General features: G+C 47.2%; 1 protein-coding gene across 11 annotated transcripts in view; it reads right to left on the reverse strand.

Moving 5' to 3' along the window:
- Positions 1-19,087, reverse strand: part of lpp (LIM domain containing preferred translocation partner in lipoma) — a 621,439-nt gene that overhangs the window by 287,054 nt on the left and 315,298 nt on the right. For all 11 annotated transcript variants that reach the window (XR_010976005.1, XM_068042851.1, XM_068042848.1 and 8 more), the window contains one exon: positions 731-847. Coding sequence is in view for 10 of the 11 variants with exons in the window: in XM_068042851.1 (XP_067898952.1) it covers positions 731-847 (117 nt within the window). In the remaining variant the exon portion in view is untranslated. The remainder of the gene's footprint in view (positions 1-730; positions 848-19,087) is intronic.

A 19,087-nucleotide genomic window follows, 5' to 3' on the forward strand; every position in this document is an offset into this window, starting at 1 on the left:
GTTTACGGACCCCCCGCCATTTTTCAGCGAGTAGAAGAAGGGTGAGGCGCGGACCAAATCTTCCAGGATCTGGATCCATGACCTCACGTACGCGCCTCGGGACCCTATGAGCTGCAGGTCCCTCAGCGCGCCCTTCTCTTTGTATGCCTGTCACAGGGCCAGGTCCACGACGGCGTGACCAAGGCGGGACTCCAAGTCGAGCACCTCCCTCTCCAGGTGCCCAATCTTGGCTTCCCAACTCTTGGTCGACCCCTTCACGCACTCCTGACAGAAGACACGGATGTGAGTTTTGCCCACATCCCACCATAGCCTCAAGGAGGGAAAGGACCCCTGCTTCCTTCTCCAGTCGGCCCAGAATTGAGGGAATGAGTCTTGGAATCGCTCATCCTCCAGCAGCCGGTTGTTAAAGTGCCAGTACAAGGACCCTGCCTGTTTATCTAACTAGCTGCCTGTGTTACTTCCAGTTCTCTGTTGCCAGCCTAGTTTCTCGCCAAATCCTCTAGCTCAGCCAAATCCTACTTTTCTCCTGAACAGGTAATTACTGAGGAGTGGGAAAGGTGCCCTGGGGAACCTCTTAGTAATATTCAATACCTGCTTGCTTTGAATTCAGGACGATGAATAAATCTCAGTGCACCATGTGCCTGAATTACACAAAAGCATTTGTTATCTGCGCTGACCGTATTCTAACATTCACCACTGGATTAAGCAGCTAGTCTGGCAAACGCCTTACCTGCCGTGGGCGGGGCTGGTATGGTGAGCTGCTCTCCAGGTCGGCCAAGATGCTGGTCAGTGAGTCTATCTCTGCATCTAGGCTTGATCGCCTTTCATCCAGGGTCTTCTTACCTGCCTGAAAAAAGGGATATCATCAAACAGTCAGCTTGCAATCAACCACCTCCCCAGATCCCCAACCCTGTGACTAAACTCCAACTTCACCATGGTGCTGTGCTGACCATAGGAACAGGAGGAGGCCATTCAGCCCTTCGAGCCTGTTCCACCATTCAAAATAATCATGGATGAATATATCTTAACTCTATTTATCACTGATGTTTCATATCCCTTGATGCCTTTATCCAACAAAATGTAATCAATCCCAGTCAAAGCTCTGATTGATCCCCAGACTTCCACAGCCTTTTGTGGGGTAAAGTTCCAGACTTCCACACACCTGTCTGAAGGAGTGCTTCCTGAATGGCCTAACTCTAATTCTAAGGACACTGTTCCAATCTCCTTCACCAGCCTCAGCACAGTTGACAGGAGCAGCATTGAGTCGAAGGGAATGAGACTGCAAGGTTCGGGATACCTTTGATAAAACACCTTCTTCTCCATGTTGACCCAATAACCCCACATACTTGCTTTTTCCTAGAAGTAGAAGAGATTTCCAGAGAGCAGAGCCAAGACCCAATTCCTCGAACAAAGTCACCCACTGCCTGCAGGACACACAAACCTCCAATAATTCCCAATACCCCGCTGTCGTTTCAAACTAGACTCTGGCAACACGAAGGGCCCATGGTCTTCAAGAGTGAAGCCAGTATTTTCTGGGTGTCCATCAAGCAGAAAGATCTTTAAAATATTGACATTGAGTAATTTTTTTGAATATTTATACTGGAGATGTGAGTGGCAGTGACAAGGTTTCATTTATTGCCCATCCCTGGTTACCCTGAACAGTGATGGGACACCTCAGGTGACTATAAGAGTGAACGATATAGTTTGGATTAGGGGTCATGTGTAGAAGACAGAAGCTCCTGACACTGTCAGATCTGAGTAAACCAGTTGTGTTTTTACCCAGCAGTTTTCACAGCCCTGTTCTGCTAATAGCCCACTGATACCATCATCATTGATTGATTGGATTTGGATGTATGACGTCTGGCAGCCAGTTCACCTGCTGTTGTTTTGCGTGGGGCTGATGCTGTGTGTCAGCGCAGGTAGTGCAATGAGGTGGGTATGGGTCAGGATCTTACTCGTACGATGAGCTGGCAGGTTATGAGTGCCTTTGAGATGCAGGTCATGGTTATAACGGAGAAATTGACATTTAGGATCCAGTGCTCAGTGATGAAGATGTTGGTTAGGGGTGGGAGTTGGTAGAAGCGAAAGGGAGATCACAGAATCTCAAGGCACAAGAGACCATTCAGCCCATCATACCCTGTGCCAGTTCTTTGGAAGAGCTATTCAATTAGTCCCAATTTTTCTTTTCAAGTATTCACCAAATTCTCTTTTGAAAGTTACTATTGAACCTGCTTCCTCCACCTATTCAGTCAGCGCATTCCAGATCACCCAATTATACTCAAGTTGACAGGCAGGCGAAACAGGCAGATATGACAGGGTGAGGTGACAGGGTGAGGTGACAGGGAGAGGTGACAGGGTGAGGTGACAGGGTGAGGTGACAGGGTGAGGTGACAGGGTGAGGTGACAGGGAGAGGTGACAGGGAGAGGTGACAGGGAGAGGTGACAGGGTGAGGTGACAGGGTGAGGTGACAGGGAGAGGTGACAGGGTGAGGTGACAGGGTGAGGTGACAGGGTGAGGTGACAGGGAGAGGTGACAGGGAGAGGTGACAGGGAGAGGTGACAGGGAGAGGTGACAGGGAGAGGTGACAGGGTGAGGTGACAGGGTGAGGTGACAGGGAGAGGTGACAGGGAGAGGTGACAGGGTGAGGTGACAGGGTGAGGTGACAGGGAGAGGTGACAGGGTGAGGTGATAGGGTGAGGTGACAGGGTGAGGTGACAGGGTGAGGTGACAGGGAGAGGTGACAGGGTGAGGTGACAGGGTGAGGTGACAGGGAGAGGTGACAGGGTGAGGTGACAGGGTGAGGTGACAGGGAGAGGTGACAGGGAGAGGTGACAGGGTGAGGTGACAGGGTGAGGTGACAGGGTGAGGTGACAGGGAGAGGTGACAGGGTGAGGTGACAGGAAGGCAGGGCAGTATAGTGTGACAAGCATAGTGACAGGCAGGCGTGATGGAAATTCTATAATAGATGTAAGTAATTAGGGCAATTATACAACAAGTTCATGCATACACAAGATGTACATATTATTCAAAGAAAAATATCGAAGAAAGACTGGCTTGACACCCAAAAGCACTCCATAGCCAATGAGATACTGTTGTAATGTAGGAAACGCAGTAGCCAATTTACACAGAGCAGGATCTCACAATCAGTAATGATATTAATCAGCAGTTTATCTGTTTTAATAATGTTCGTTAAGGGAAAATTATTGGCCACGATACTGGGGAATCTTCTTTCTTCACTACTTTACTCAGAATATTGTCAGTGGGGTCTTTTACTTCCACCTGAGAGGGCAGATGGGGCGTCTGTTTACTGTCTCAGCTGAAAGACAGCAACATAAACAGCGCAGTACTCCCTGCGACTCCACAGCACACTCAGAAATGTCCCTACAACAATGCAGCACTCCCTCAGTACTGACCCTCTGAGGGTGCAGTGCACCCTCAGTGCTAGCCTTCCGATATTGCAGCACTCCCTCAATACTCCCCCTTGGACTGTGCAGCGTTCCCTCAGAGCCGACCAGCCGAAAGTGCAGCACCAGCTCAGTACTGACCCTCCGAAAGTGCAGTGGTCCCTCGGTACTGACCCTCCGATAGTCAAGTGTGTCCTCAGTACAGACCCTCTGACAGTACAGCGCTCCCTCAGTACTGACCCTCCGACAGTGCAGCACTCTGTCAATAATGACCCTCCGACAGTGCAGCACTCCCTCAGTACTGACCCTCTGACAGTGCAGCACTCCCTCAGTAGTGACCCTCCAATGGTGCAGCGCTCCCTCAGTACTGACCCTCCGACGGTGCAGCACTCCATCAGTACTGATCCTCTGACAGTGCAGCACTCCGTCAGTACTGACCCTCTGACAGAGCAGCGCACCCTCAGTACTGACCCTCCAATGGTGCAGCGCTCCCTCAGCACCGACCACCCGAAAGTGCATCTCCTCCTCAGTACTGACCCTACAACAGTGCGGCGCTCCCTCAAGACTGACACTCCGACAGTGTAGCACACTCTCAGTACTGACCCTCTGACAGTGCAGCAGTCCCTCAGTACTGAACCTCCGACAGTGCAGCAATCCCTCAGTACTGACCCTCTGACAGTGCAGCTCTCCCTCAGTACTGACCCTCCGACAGTGCAGCACTCCCTCAGTACTGAGCCTCTGACAGTGTAGCACTCCCTCAGTACTGACCCTCTGACAGTGCAGCACTCCCTCAGTACTGACCCTCTGACCGTGTAGCGCTCCCTCAGTACTGACCCTCCGACAGTGCAGCACTCCCTCAGTACTGAGCCTCTGACAGTGTAGCGCTCCCTCAGTACTGACCCTCTGACAGTGTAGCGCTCCCTCAGTACTGACCCTCCGACAGTGCAGCACTCCCTCAGTACGGACCCTCCGATGGTGCAGCACTCCCTCAGTAGTGACCGTCCGACGGTGCAGCACTCCCTCAGTACTGACCCTCTGACAGTGTAGCACTCCCTCAGTACTGACCCTCTGACAGTGTAGCGCTCCCTCAGTACTGACCCTCCGACAGTGCAGCACTCCCTCAGTACTGACCCTCTGACAGTGTAGCGCTCTCTCAGTACTGACCCTCTGACAGTGTAGCGCTCCCTCAGTACTGACCCTCCGACAGTGCAGCACTCCCTCAGTACTGACCCTCTGACAGTGTAGCGCTCCCTCAGTACTGACCCTCTGACAGTGTAGCACTCCCTCAGTACTGACCCTCCGACAGTGCAGCACTCCCTCAGTACTGACCATCTGACAGTGTAGCACTCCCTCAGTACTGACCCTCTGACAGTGCAGCGCTCCCTCAGTACTGACCCTCTGACAGTGCAGCGCGCCTTCAGTACTGACCTCTGACAGTGTAGCGCTCCCTCAGTACTGACCCTCCGACAGTGCAGCACTCCCTCAGTACTGACCCTCTGACAGTGTAGCGCTCCCTCAGTACTGACCCTCTGACAGTGTAGCACTCCCTCAGTACTGACCCTCCGACAGTGCAGCACTCCCTCAGTACTGACCATCTGACAGTGTAGCACTCCCTCAGTACTGACCCTCTGACAGTGCAGCGCTCCCTCAGTACTGACCCTCTGACAGTGCAGCGCGCCTTCAGTACTGACCTCTGACAGTGCAGCACACCCTCAGTACTGACCCTCCGACAGTGCAGCACACCCTCAGAACTGTCCCTCTACAGTGCGGCACTTCCTCAGTACTGTCCCTCTACAGTGCGGCACTTCCTCAGTACTGACCCTACGACAGTGCAGCACTTCCTCAGTGCTGACCCTACGACAGTGCAGCACTCTCTCAGTGGTGACCCTCCGACAGTGCAGCGCTCCCTCAGTACTGACCCTCCGACAGCGCAGCACTCCCTCAGTACTGACCATCCGACAGTGCAGTGTTCCCTCAGTACTGACCCTCTGTCAGTGCAGCGCTCCCTCAGTACTGACCCTCCGACAGCGCAGCACTCCCTCAGTACTGACCCTCCGACAGTGCAGCACTCTCTCAGTACTGACCCTCTGACAGTGCAGCACTCCCTCAGTACTGACCCTCTGACAGTGCAGCACTCCCTCAGGTCTGACCCACTGACAGTGCAGCACTCCCTCAGTTCTGACCCACTGACAGTGCAGCACTCCCTCAGTACTGACCCACTGAGTGCAGCACTCCCTCAGTACTGACCCTCTGACAGTGCAGCACTCCCTCAGTACTGACCCTCTGACAGTGCAGCATTCCCTTAGTACTGACCCCCCGACAGTGCAGCACTCCCTCAGTACTGACCCTCTGACAGTGCAGCACTCCCTCAGTACTGACCCACTGACAGTGCAGCACTCCCTCAGTACTGACCCTCTGACAGTGCAGCACTCCCCCAGTACTATCCTGGTAGTGCCATGCTGGACTTTGTGCTCAAGTGTCTGAAGTGAGAATGAAGCCATGACCTTCTGATTCAAGGTTAAGTTTGCTTCCCACTGAGCCATAACTGATGCTTTAGATAAATATCTGCATGTATTTTGTACAACAATGATTAAACATTTCAAAAAGTGATTGTCCGAGGCATTCTTCACAAGTACAGAGGGACACTGTACATGGACAGTGTCCAGTCCTGAGCACTGAGATATATCCCCTTCTCTTATCTATTTACAAACAGTTAGCTCCCGCGGTGGAACAATGAGCGCACCAGGTCTCTGAAGAATGCTTCCTCTTTGCAGTAATTTTTATGCAATTTTTAAAAGGGTAAGATAGATGTAAATAAAAAAAGGAACTGAAATCTGAGCTGGCACATGTTTGGGCTGGGGCGGGGTGGTGCGAGGCTCCTGATTGCAGTGAACTGGCACAATCGTCAACCACAATTAATGAGAGCGTGAAAAAACATTTAAAATAAACCCAAACGACACTTGCCAGGAGAATACAAGTGATGCAAAACTTCAGTTAACATCTTTAGCAAGTCATCTCACACATAAAAGCACTCACACCCTTGTCCATTGTTCCATGGGAATCGTTTTCAGATGGACTGACAGTTCCCTGAAAGAAGTTATAAAAGAAGTTATGAAAAGTGCTTGGGAGAACGGGATTAGGCTGGGTGGGATATTAAAGGGTGTTGGGAGTGAGCAGAAGAGTGGGATTAGACTGGGTGGGATATTAAAGTGTGTGGGGAGTGAGAGGGAGAGTGGGATTAGACTGGGTGGGATATTAAATGGTGTTGGCAGATAGGGGGAGAGTGGGATTAGACTGGGTGGGATATTAAAGGGTGTGGGGAGTGAGAGGGAGAGTGGGATTAGACTGGGTGGGATATTAAAGGGTGTGGGGAGTGAGGGGGAGAGTGGGATTAAACTGGGTGGGATATTAAAGGGTGTGGGGAGTGAGGGGGAGAGTGGGATTAGACTGGGTGGGATATTAAAGGGTGTGGGGAGTGAGGGGGAGACTGGGATTAGACTGGGTGGGATATTAAAGGGAGTGGAGAGTGATGGGGAGAGTGGGATTAGACTGGGCGGGATATTAAAGGGTGCTGGGAGTGAGCAGGAGAGTGGGATTAGACTGGGTGGGATATTAAAGGGTGTGGGGTGTGAGAGGGAGAGTGGGATTAGACTGGGTGGGATATTAAAGGGTGTGGGGAGTGAAGGGGAGAGTGGGGTTAGACTGGGTGGGATATTAAAGGGTGTGGAGAATGAAGGGGAGAGTGGGATTAGACTGGGTGGGATATTAAAGGGTGTGGGGAGTGAGGGGGAGAGTGGGATTAGACTGGGTGGGATATTAAAGGGTGTGGAGAGTGGGATTAGACTGGGTGGGATATTAAAGGCTGTGGGGAATGAGGGGGAGAGTGGGATTCGACTGGGTGGGATTTTAAAGGGTGTTGGGAGTGAGCAGGAGAGTGGGATTAGACTGGGTGGGAGATTAAAGGGTGTGGGGCATGAGCAGGAGAGTGGGATTAGACTGGGTGGGATTTTAAAGGGTGTTGGGAGTGAGCAGGAGAGTGGGATTAGACTGGGTGGGAGATTAAAGGCTGTGGGGAATGAGGGGGAGAGTGGGATTAGACTGGGTGGGATTTTAAAGGGTGTTGGGAGTGAGCAGGAGAGTGGGATTAGACTGGGTGGGAGATTAAAGGGTGTGGGGCATGAGGAGGAGAGTGGGATTAGACTGGGTGGGATATTAAAGGGAGTGGTGAGTGAGGAGGGGAGTGGGATTCGACTGGGTGCGATATTAAAGGGTGTGGGGAGTGAGGGGGACAGGGGGATGAAACTGGGTTGGATATTAAAGGGAGTGGATAGTGAGTGGGAGCGTGGGATTGGAAGGGAGGGATATGAAAGGGTGTGGGGAGTGAGGGTGGAGAGTGGGATTAGACTGGGTGGGATATTAAAGGGTACGGGGAGGGTAAGTGGGATTCGACTGGGTGGGATATTAAAGGGAGTGGGGAGGAAGGGGGAGAGTGGAATTAGACTCTGTGGGATATTAAAAGGTGTGGGGAGTTAGGGGGAGAGCGGGATTAGATAGGGTGGGATATTAAAGGGTGTGGGGAGTGAGCAGGAGAGTGGGATTAGACTGGGTGGGATATTAAATGGTGTTGGCAGATAGGGGGAGAGTGAGATTAGACTGGGTGGGATATTAAAGGGTGTTGGGAGTGAGCGGGAGAGTGGGATTAGACTGGGTGGGATATTAAAGGGTGTGGGGAGTGAGGGGGAGAGTGGGATTAAACTGGGTGGGATATTAAAGGGTGTGGGGAGTGAGGGGGAGAGTGGGATTAGACTGGGTGGGATATTAAAGGGTGTGGGGAGTGAGAGGGAGAGTGGGATTAGACTGGGTGGGATATTAAAGGATGTGGGGAGTGAGGGGGAGAGTGGGATTAAACTGGGTGGGATATTAAAGGGTGTGGGGAGTGAGGGGGAGAGTGGGATTAGACTGGGTGGGATATTAAAGGGTGTGGGGAGTGAGGGGGAGACTGGGATTAGACTGGGTGGGATATTAAAGGGTGCTGGGAGTGAGCAGGAGAGTGGGATTAGACTGGGTGGGATATTAAAGGGTGTGGGGAGTGAGAGGGAGAGTGGGATTAGATTGGGTGGGATATTAAAGGGTGTGGGGAGTGAGCGGGCGAGTGGGATTAGACTGGGTGGGATATTAAAGGGTGTGGGGAGTGAGGGGGAGAGTGGGGTTAGACTGGGTGGGATATTAAAGGGTGTGGAGAGTGGGATTAGACTGGGTGGGATATTAAAGGGTGTGGGGAGTGAGGGGGATAGTGGGATTAGACTGGGTGGGATATTGAAGTGTATGGGGAGTGAGAGGGAGAGTGGGATTAGACTGGGTGGGATATTAAAGGCTGTGGGGAGTGAGGGGGAGAGTGGGATTCGACTGGGTGGGATTTTAAAGGGTGTTGGGAGAGAGCAGGAGAGTGGGATTAGACTGGGTAGGAGATTAAAGTGTGTGGGGAGTGAGGAGGAGAGTGGTATTCGACTGGGTGGGATATTAAAGGGTGTGGTGAGTGAGGAGGGGAGTGGGATTAGCTGGGTGTGATATTAAAGGGTGTGGGGAGTGAGGGGGACAGGGGGATGAAACTGGGTTGGATATTAAAGGGAGTGGATAGTGAGTGGGAGCGTGGGATTGGAAGGGAGGGATATGAAAGGGTGTGGGGAGTGAGGGTGGAGAGTGGGATTAGACTGGGTGGGATATTAAAGGGTACGGGGAGGGTGAGTGGGATTCGACTGGGTGGGATATTAAAGGGAGTGGGGAGGAAGGGGGAGAGTGGAATTAGACTCTGTGGGATATTAAAAGGTGTGGGGAGTTAGGGGGAGAATAGATTAGACTCGGTGGGATATTAAAGGGTGTGGGGAGTGAGGGGGTGAGTGGGATTAGACTCGGTGGGATATTAAAGGGTGTGGGGAGTGAGGGGGAGAGTGGGATTAGATGGGTGGGATATTAAAAGATGAGGGGGAGAGCGGGATTAGATAGGGTGGGATATTAAAGGGTGTGGGGAGTGAGGGGGAGAATAGATTAGACTCGGTGGGATATTAAAGGGTGTGGGGAGTGAGGGGGTGAGTGGGATTAGACTCGGTGGGATATTAAAGGGTGTGGGGAGTGAGGGGGAGAATAGATTAGACTCGGTGGGATATTAAAGGGTGTGGGGAGTGAGGGGGTGAGTGGGATTAGACTCGGTGGGATATTAAAGGGTGTGGGGAGTGAGGGGGAGAGTGGGATTAGACTGGGTGGGATATTAAAAGGTGAGGGGGAGAGTGGGATTAGACTCGGTGGGATATTAAAGGGTGTGGGGAGTGAGGGGGAGAGTGGGATTAGACTGGGTGGGATATTAAAAGGTGAGGGGGAGAGTGGGATTAGACTCGGTGGGATATTAAAGGGTGTGGGGAGTGAGGGGGAGAGTGGGATTAGATGGGTGGGATATTAAAAGGTGAGGGGGAGAGTGGGATTAGACTCGGTGGGATATTAAAGGGTGTGGGGAGTGAGGGGGAGAGTGGGATTAGACTGGGTGGGATATTGAAGGGTGAGGGGGAGAGTCAGATTAGACTCGATGGGATACTGAAGGGCACGGGCAATGAGTGGGTTTATCTGTCAATGTCTTGTCCATGTCTTGTTGTAATTTTCTGCTTCTATCTTAGTGTCAGTCGCTTCACACTGTGTGACAGCTCGCTGAGAATATCTGTCGGGCAAAGAGCACCCTACTTTTTTTATTATTTGTTCATGGGATGTGGGCATCGCTGGCCAGGCCAGCATTTATTGCCCTTCCCTAATTGCCTTTGAGAAGGTGGTGGTGAGCTGCCTACTTGAACGACTTCAACAACTTTTCGTGTTTTCTCTGCAAACAATACGCTTGCAATTTATCCAAAACATGCCTGCTAATTGTAGATCAATTGGGTGTTAATTGTATTCATGTACTCGGTATTAACTGGGGTCTCACCTTTGATCATATGTATGTAGGAGTTGATGGTTGAAGGTGCATGGTATGTAAGGTATGTCTCTGTAAATAAAAGCTTGTAAGTGAATAGACTCGGCTCCAGTGTTCTATCATTTCACCACCTGGCTATCTGAGTTGTGAAATAGTAGCAGAGGATGGTTGCCTCAAGTTAGAGGTTGGAAACCATGACTTCTTTTTCAGACATAAAACTAAAATACAAGTGGCCAGTTTAAAAAAGGTAGAAAGCAAGTTCAAATCATCAGGGTACAATTGCTCTCTAATTATACTGGTCACAAAGAGTTGTAATCTTCCAATGAATGTATTAGTCGAGTACTCCTTTAAAATTGTGCAGTATTAGACTGTACATGTACTTCAATTTATGTCGGATAGATTGGTTAAAATGTGACCTTGATTCACTAAGTAGTGAGGATCGACACAAGGTTAAGGAATATAAAATTCCCACTTGCTCTAAGTTTGGCAATGAAAATGCATTGAGGTTACTAAACAGACTTGCAATTCCACGTAAAATATCTGGAGTAAGCCATTTTCTAAGTTCGGATGTCGTCTCTCGTGAGATACTTTTGCAGTTGAGTAAACTTTCCTTGAAAAAGGCACAAATGAAACTTGACATGGACTATGATATGGTAAATTTTTGGGGGGGAAATTAGATGATCTGCAGTTTACCCAGTCAGGACATTACTGTATTCCCTTAACAAAACCTGATGTTTCTCATCAGAGTGTTGGACATGTATTAATGGCATCAGGTGAAACATAGAAAATAGGAGGAGGAGGCCCTTCGGCCCTTCGAGCCTGCCCCGCCATTCATTATGATCATGACTGATCATCCAACTCAGTAACCTGTTCCCGCTTTCACCCCATATCCTTTGATCCCTTTAAACTGTATTAAGTATAATTCGGGTGTATGAGTATTTGTAAGGTTTACTAATAGTAGTAAGCTTTATTAGCATTGGTAAGGTCTATTGCCAGTAGGAAGGTCTACATATTTGTGTAATCAAGAAAAGTATAACTTTTGTTGAAGGTGGTTTTAGCATTTAATAAACACAGTAAATTCTACAATACATAGGAATTATTCCAAGTTAATTAAGAAATTAATTAAAGTAAATTAACTAATAGCATAAGTAACAATGGCAGGACAGGGCTTATGTTGCAGCTGTGGTATGTGGGAGCTCCCGGATGCCAAGGCGATCCAGGACAAACACAACTACAGAGAGTGTAAGCAGCTAGAGGAATTCGGGATCGGGATTACTGATCTGGAAGCTGAACTGCAAACACCGCGCAACATAAGGGAGGGGGACAAATACCTGGACACATTGCTCTGGAGAACGATCACACCTCTTAGAACAGGGTCATCTGTTTTGGTCTGCAGTGAGGGACAGGGGGATGTGACCGTGAGTGAGGCAGGTAAAGGGACCGAGCAGACAGTAGTGGAGGAGCCTCAGATTTTACAATTATGAAACAGGTTTGGGGTACTCTCAACCTGTGTGGATGAAAGTGAGGTCTGCAAGGTGGATGAGCAGACTGGCCATGGCACTGTGGTACAGGAAGCCATTCAAGCGGGGGGAGCAAAAAGGAATGTAGTGGTAGTCAGGGATAGTATAGCGAGCGGGATTGACACAGTTCTGTGCAGCCGAGAGCGCGAGTCCAGAAGGCTGTGCTGCCTGCCCGGTGCCAGGGTTCGGGACATCTGCCCAGGGCTGGATAGAAACTTGGGAGTGGAAGGGGGAGGATCCCGTTGTCATGGTCCATGTCGGTACCAACGACATAGTTAAGACTAGGAAAGAGGTTCTGCTTAGACAGTATGAGGAGTTAGGCAACAAATTGAAGAGCAGAACCTCAAGGGTAATAATCTGTGGATAGGGTCAAGGCAGGAGAGTAGAACAGTAATATGGGAAATGAAGGTCAGAGAATGGCAGGAAGGAACAGTCAAGACTAGATGTTACAAAGATAACAAAAAGACAAAACTAAAGGCTGTGTATCTGAATGCATGTAGCATTCATAACCAAGTAGACGCACATTGAAGTAAATAAATACGATCTGATAGCCATTACGGAGACGTGGTTGCAGGATGACAAGGATTGGGTCCTCAATTTTGAGGAGCATATAGCATTCAAGAAGAATAGGAAGCTAGGTAAAGATGGAGGGGTAGCACTGTTAATCAAGGATGGCATTGGTGCAATAGTTAGAGATGACCTTGGTTCAGGAGATCAGGATGTAGAATCAATTTAGGTGGAGATGAGGAATAGTAGGGGAAAGAAGTCACTAGTGGGAGTGGTCTACAGGCCCCCTAACAGTAACCACAATGTAGGAGGAAGTATCCAGGAAGAAATATTGGGTGCTTGTGATAAAGGGACGGCAATGATCATGGGTGATTTTAATCTACATATAAACTGGAAAAATCAGATTGGCAATAGAAGCCTGGATGAGGAGTTCATAGAATGCTTTCAAGATGGTTTCTTAGAGCAGCACGTTCTGGAACCAACCAGAGAGTAGGTTATATTAGACTTGGTATTGTGTAATGTGACAGGATTAATTAATGGCCTCAGAGTAAAGACACCTCAAGGTAGCAGCAACCACAATATGATTGAATTTTACATCCAGTTTGAAAGAAAGAGTGGATCCAAGGCTAGTATTTTAAACTTAAATAAGGGCAACTATGTAGGCATGAAAGCTGAGCTAGCTGAAGTGAACTGGGTTACTAGGCTAGGAGATAGATCAATAGAGAAGCAGTGGCAGAAATTTCAGAGGATATTTCAGAATACTCAGAATAAGTATATTGCTACTATAAAGAAAAGGGGAGGACCCACCATCCGTGGTTAACTAAAGAAGTTAAGGAAAGTATCAAACTTAAGGAAAAAGCACATAATTGTGCAAAGATGAGTGGCAGGTCAGCTGATTGGTCAGACTATAAAGAACAGCAGTGAATGACTAAAAGATTAATCAGGAGAATGAAATTAGAATATGAGAGGAAGCTAGCTAGAAATGTAAAAACAGATAGCAAGAGTTTCTACAGGTATTTAAAAAGGAAAAGAGTAAGTAAAGTGAGTGTTGGTCCTCTAGGGAGTGAGAATGGGGAACTAATAGTAGATAATAAGGAAATGGCGGATGAAATGAACAAATATTTTGCTTCCCTCTTCACCAAAGAGAATATAAAAGCATTCCAGTAATAGCTGTAAATCAGGAGGTGGAAGGAAGAGAGGAACTTGGTGAAATTACAATCACCGGGGAAGCGGTACTGACCAAACTAATGGTGCTGCGAGCTGACAAGTCCTCGGGTCCTGATGGGCTTCATCCTAGGGTCTTAAAAGAGGTGGATAATGAGGTAGAAGATGCGTTGGTGTTAATTTTTCAAAATTTGCTAGATTCTGAAAAGGTTCCATCAGACTGGAAAGTGCAAATATAACCCCTCTATTCATGAAGTGGGGGGGTGCAAAACAAGTAACTATAGGCCAGTCAGCTTGACGTCTGTCCTGGGGAAGGTGTTAGAATCGATCATTAAGGAGGCTATAGCTGGGCACTTAGAAAAACTCAAGGTAATCGGGAATAGTCAGCATGGTTTTCTGAAAGGGAAATCATGTTTAACCAATTTATTGGAGTTCTTTGAGGGAGTAACATGCGTTGCAGATAAAGGGGAGCCCGTTGACGTACTGTACTTGGATTTCCAGAAGGCATTGGACAAAGTGCCACATCAAAGGTTATTGCGCAAAGTAGGAGTTCATGGTGTAGTGGGTAACATATTAGCATGGATAGAAGATTGGCTGACTGGCAGAAAACAGAGTATGCATAAATGGAGCCTTTTCTAATTGGCAGGATGTGACAAGTGGAGTCCCGCAGGGGTCTGTGCTGGGGCCTCAACTTTTTACAATTTATATCAATGACTTAGATGAGGGGAGCGATGGCATGGTAGCCAAATTTGCAGATGACACAAAGATAGGTAGGAAAGTATGTTGTGAAGAGGACATAGGGAGGTTGCAGACCGATATAGATAGGTTGAGTCAATGGGCAAAAATCTCACAGATGGAGTATAATGTGGGAAAATGTGAACTTGTTCACTTTGGCAGGAAGAATAAAAAAAGCAGAGTATTTTTTAAATGGGGAACGACTGCGGAATTCTGAGGTGCAGAGGGATCTCGGTGTTCTAGTGCATGAGTCACAAAAGGTTAGTATACAGGTACAGGAAGCAATAAAGAAGGCTAATGGAATGCTGTCCTTTATTTGGTGATGAGGATAGGAAAGAAAAAACAAATTGACTAAAAGGTTACATAGACAAATTGCTCACCCTACTTGTTAACAGTTAAAATTTCTGCCAGGAGATGCCCATGTGGTTGATGAAGAGTACACAAGGCTCATAGAAGAGATTAATGAGAATTGTGAAATTTGTAAGAAGTATTGGAGGATGCAGTCACGTCCTACTGTAAGCCTCCCATTAGCATGTGACTTAAACAAGGTAGTTGCCATGGATCTAAAGATATAGGGCAGAGACACAAATATTTTCATCTTACATTTTATTGATCTGGCTACGAGAATTCGTATTTTTCCATTAATAGGAACATAGGAGCAGGAGTAGAACATTCAGCCCATCGAGCTTGCTCCACCATTTAATACAATCATGGCTGATCATCCACTTCAATGCCTTTTTTCCACTCTATCCTCATATCTCCTTATGTCATTTGTATTTAGAAATCTGCCAATCTCTGCTTTAAACACACACAATGACTGAGCTCCCACAGCTCTCTGGGGTAGAGAATTCCTCAGATGCACCACCCTCTGAGTAAAGAAATTCCTCCTCATCTCAGTGTTAAATGGCCTGCCCCTTATTCTGAGACTGTGTCCTTTTGTTCTAAACTTACCAGCCATGGGAAACATCCAATCCGCATCCACACTGTCACGCCCTGTAAGAATTTTGTAAGCTTCAATGAGATCACCTCACATTCTGCAAAACTCTAGAGAATAAAGGCCCAGTTTTCTCAATCTCTCCTCATCAGATAATCCTGCCATCCCAAGGATTCGTCTGGGGAACATCCATTGCACTCCCTCTATGGCAAGTATATCCTTCCTTAGATGAGACCACCAAAACTGTACACAATACTCCAAGTGTAGTCTCACCAAGGCTCTATACAATTGCAGCAAGGCTTCTGTACTCAAAACCCCTTGTGAAGAAGGCCAACATACCGTTTGCCTTCCTAATTGCTTGCTGCAACTGCATGCTCACTTTTAGTGAGTCATGAACAAGGACACCCAGGTCCCTTTGGATATCAACACTTCCCAATCTCTCACCATTTAGGAAATACTCTGCATTTTTGTTTTTTCTACCAGTGGATAACTTCACACTTATTCACATTATATTCCCATCTGCCATGTACATAGTAAAAAAAAAATTGTCAATAAAATTATGGAAAAATTGTCAGGGACTGGACTTCAGAGACCAGCAAAGCTTTTGTCTGATAATGGAGGCAAATTCTCTAATGATGAGTTCAGAGAATATGAATATCATTGTCATGAATACAGCAGTTGAGAGTCCTTTCAGCAATGGTCTTTCTGAAAGAAATCATACTGTGATTGATGGCATGGTGTGTAAAACTTTGATTGACAAATTGATCAATTGATTGTCAACCACTCGGGCATGGGCTGTTCATGTATAGAATTCTTGTCAGATGATTGGAGGAATTAATCCTTACCAACTAGTCTATGGGTGCCACCCCAAATTACCTTCTGTTCTGTGTGATAGTTCTCCTGCTCTAGAAGGTACTATAATTAATTGTGGTTTTTTCTGAACATTTAAATGCTTTGCACATAGGGAGAAAGGCTTTTGTCATGGCTGAGGTATCGGAGAACTGATAGAGCACTGAGGCATTGTATAACATAAATCCAAGATAGAGTTCAGTTCAGGAGAATGGTAGAGTATAAAAGAGAGGGGCAAAGGGAAAGGAAGGGCTCCAGTAAGGTCATGATAGTAAAACAGTACTTGTGAAACATGGCAATCAAACTGTTAAGGTTCATTCCTCATGATTCATTGGAACTAATTATAAAATCTCAGACTCTGAGCAGCTGACAGAAGTAAATGGGGCACTTTGTACATCAAATACTCATGTGTTTTGTGATGAGGGTCCTGAGGAACAGAATATGGTAGGTTAAGTGCTGAATAGTTGTAATGTGAGTGATCATGACACACATATCAGAGCTATCACATCCATAGGTCAATGCCCAGAGTGGGTTCTCGGGTGACACACATTCCAGAGGGGTCTAGTGAACGGTTCAACGTTGTGTGATGAGTTGGAAAAGCTACTGGTAAGTTTAAATATTGGTTGAATCTTCAGGATGATGGCCAAGAAGCGACTGGCAGAATAGGGTGAAAGAGTGGAAAGTCAGAAAATGCAGTGCAAGTAGGGATAGTGAGTCCAGGAGTGACTTTTGTGTCATAAAATGATCATGAACTGGAGAAGGAATAGTGCAAGAGGGAGATCTTGCAGTAGTAAAAGTGGAAGTAGAAGCTGGAGCTTGATTAGAGTAGACAATGAAATAAAGGCCACACAACAGTCATGTAACAGAATTAAAAGTAGGAGTCCTCAAGATTGTCAGGTTTTGGCGGCTGTCAATAAACTTGAGGATAAATGAGCAAGAGAGGCAAAGAAAAAAGGAATGCTATTACATTCATATGATGGGAAAAGCTTATAATGGGATGTCTAGTTTGACAATCCATTCAATGGCCTCCTGCCGCGTGGAGAACGGAAGTGCCTTCCACAACAGATCTCAGTGGGCAGTCTGATGTGATGTGTTCCATGGTGTGGGACTCACAGCCACAATCGCACTTCAGGTCGTCCCTCATCTTCCTCTTATGGAGCAGGTCTCTGCATTGTTCTTGCCCTGTGCCGATGCGGTTGAGCGCTGTCCACTGCCTTCGAGTGAAGTTGAAGTCAGCCAGGGACCTCTGCTGTTGGGTCAGTGATGAGGTATTGGTTCTTTATGCTGCATGCATCCCACCACTCCATCCATCTGGATAGTGGGTTGATGCAGGCTGCATGAATATTAGCTGCTGTTTTTTAGAATGGTTAGTGTGGTTTTAAGCGCTTTCATGGTGGGTTTCCCAAGTCTCTGTGAGTGGGAAGGTCGATGTTGCATATGACTTTTTCCATCTCACACAACATGATGGTGTCACAGCAAATGGCAAGCAGGAGGGACAATGTGGGAGAGCACCAGGAGCCACTCAGTTGGACTGCAGTTAAGCATCCCTGACACTGTCCTCAGAGTGGCATTTAGCTGCATGTCCACAATCCTTGAGTGGCTGCTGCAGGCCATGAGACAAAACTGTTTTCTACAACAGTCCAAACTAGGGCCACTGTCCAGTGCGAAGTCTGTGGTCCCCCATGATGTCCCAGCAAGGTTCTGGACCAGGTTCTGAGTTTATTCTGAGGTGCCAGATAAATGTCAACCAGCCTTGTCACACAGATGGATTTGTACTGAAAAAGTCCTTCCCGATGGAACTTGCAAGGCTAAAGTGAGGTTCATTGCGAGGGGTTTTGAAGAACGACTGGGTGATACAAATATTAGAGTGGAATCTCCCATAACTGGAAAAGTAATCTTAAAATTTTTTTTAGATCTTTTGACCACATATTCATGGGATTTTAGATCAATCAACGTGAAAGATGCGTTTCTGCAGGGTGATACCTTTCAGAGAGAAGTGTTTCTGGAACCGTCTTAAGAGGTAGCAGAGGCAAAGGAAATCTATGGAAACTAAACAAATGGGTCTATGGCCTAAACAATGTTCCAGGGTGTGGTATTTTTCGGTGAGATCTGTTTTGCTGAAAATTGGTTGTGTTCCACTGAAAGCAGATCACCCAATGTTTTATTGGTAGCATAAAGGAAAACTTTCAGACATCTTCATGATGCATGATGATGATTTCTTATGGGGTGGTACTGTGGAATTTGAGATGTGTTATTAATAAGATTAGAGTAGAATTTAAAATTGTTTGAAATATACTGGTTTAGATATTAAGCAGAGTCGGTACAGAATAACTTTAAATCAGCAAACCTATTTAGAGAGAGTTCCTTCCATCCCGGTTAATTGCATTAGGTCATCACAGAAAGATGATGTTATATCGAAAGCAGAGACTGAGCAATTGCGAAGCCTGACTGGTCAGTTGAACTGATTGGCACTCAGCCGACACAGATACCAGTTTTGATGTGTGGACTTAAGTATTACAATGAAACATCCTAAAGTAGCGAATGTTTTAAGGACAAATAAAACATTTAAAAGATTAACAGAAAGTGCTGGGAATACTCAGCAGATCTGGCAGCATCTGCAGAGGGAGAAACAGTTAACGTTTCAGGTCTGTGACCTTATATCAGAACTGGCAAAGGTTTGAAATATAATAGGCTTTGAGCAAGTGAAAGTGGGGAGGAGGGAAGAAGAACAAAAGGGAAGGTGTATGATAGGACGGAGGACAGGAGAGATTAAATGACAAAGATGTCATGGAACAAAGGCAAAGGGAATGCGAATAGTTGTAGTAAAAGACAAAGCATTAGTCCAGAGAGAGTGTTCATGGCTCTGTACAAAGCAAAAACAAGTTTAAGACAGGCACATGCTTAAAAAAATAAAATAAAATTTAAAAAGCCAGCAATGCTCTGAAATTGGTGAACTCAATGTTGAGTCCAGAGGGCTGTGCAGTGCCTAATTGGAAGATGAGGTTGAGGTTCGCTGGAACA

The sequence above is a fragment of the Heterodontus francisci genome, chromosome 11, assembly GCF_036365525.1.
Source record: "Heterodontus francisci isolate sHetFra1 chromosome 11, sHetFra1.hap1, whole genome shotgun sequence".
Lineage (NCBI taxonomy): Eukaryota > Metazoa > Chordata > Chondrichthyes > Heterodontiformes > Heterodontidae > Heterodontus > Heterodontus francisci.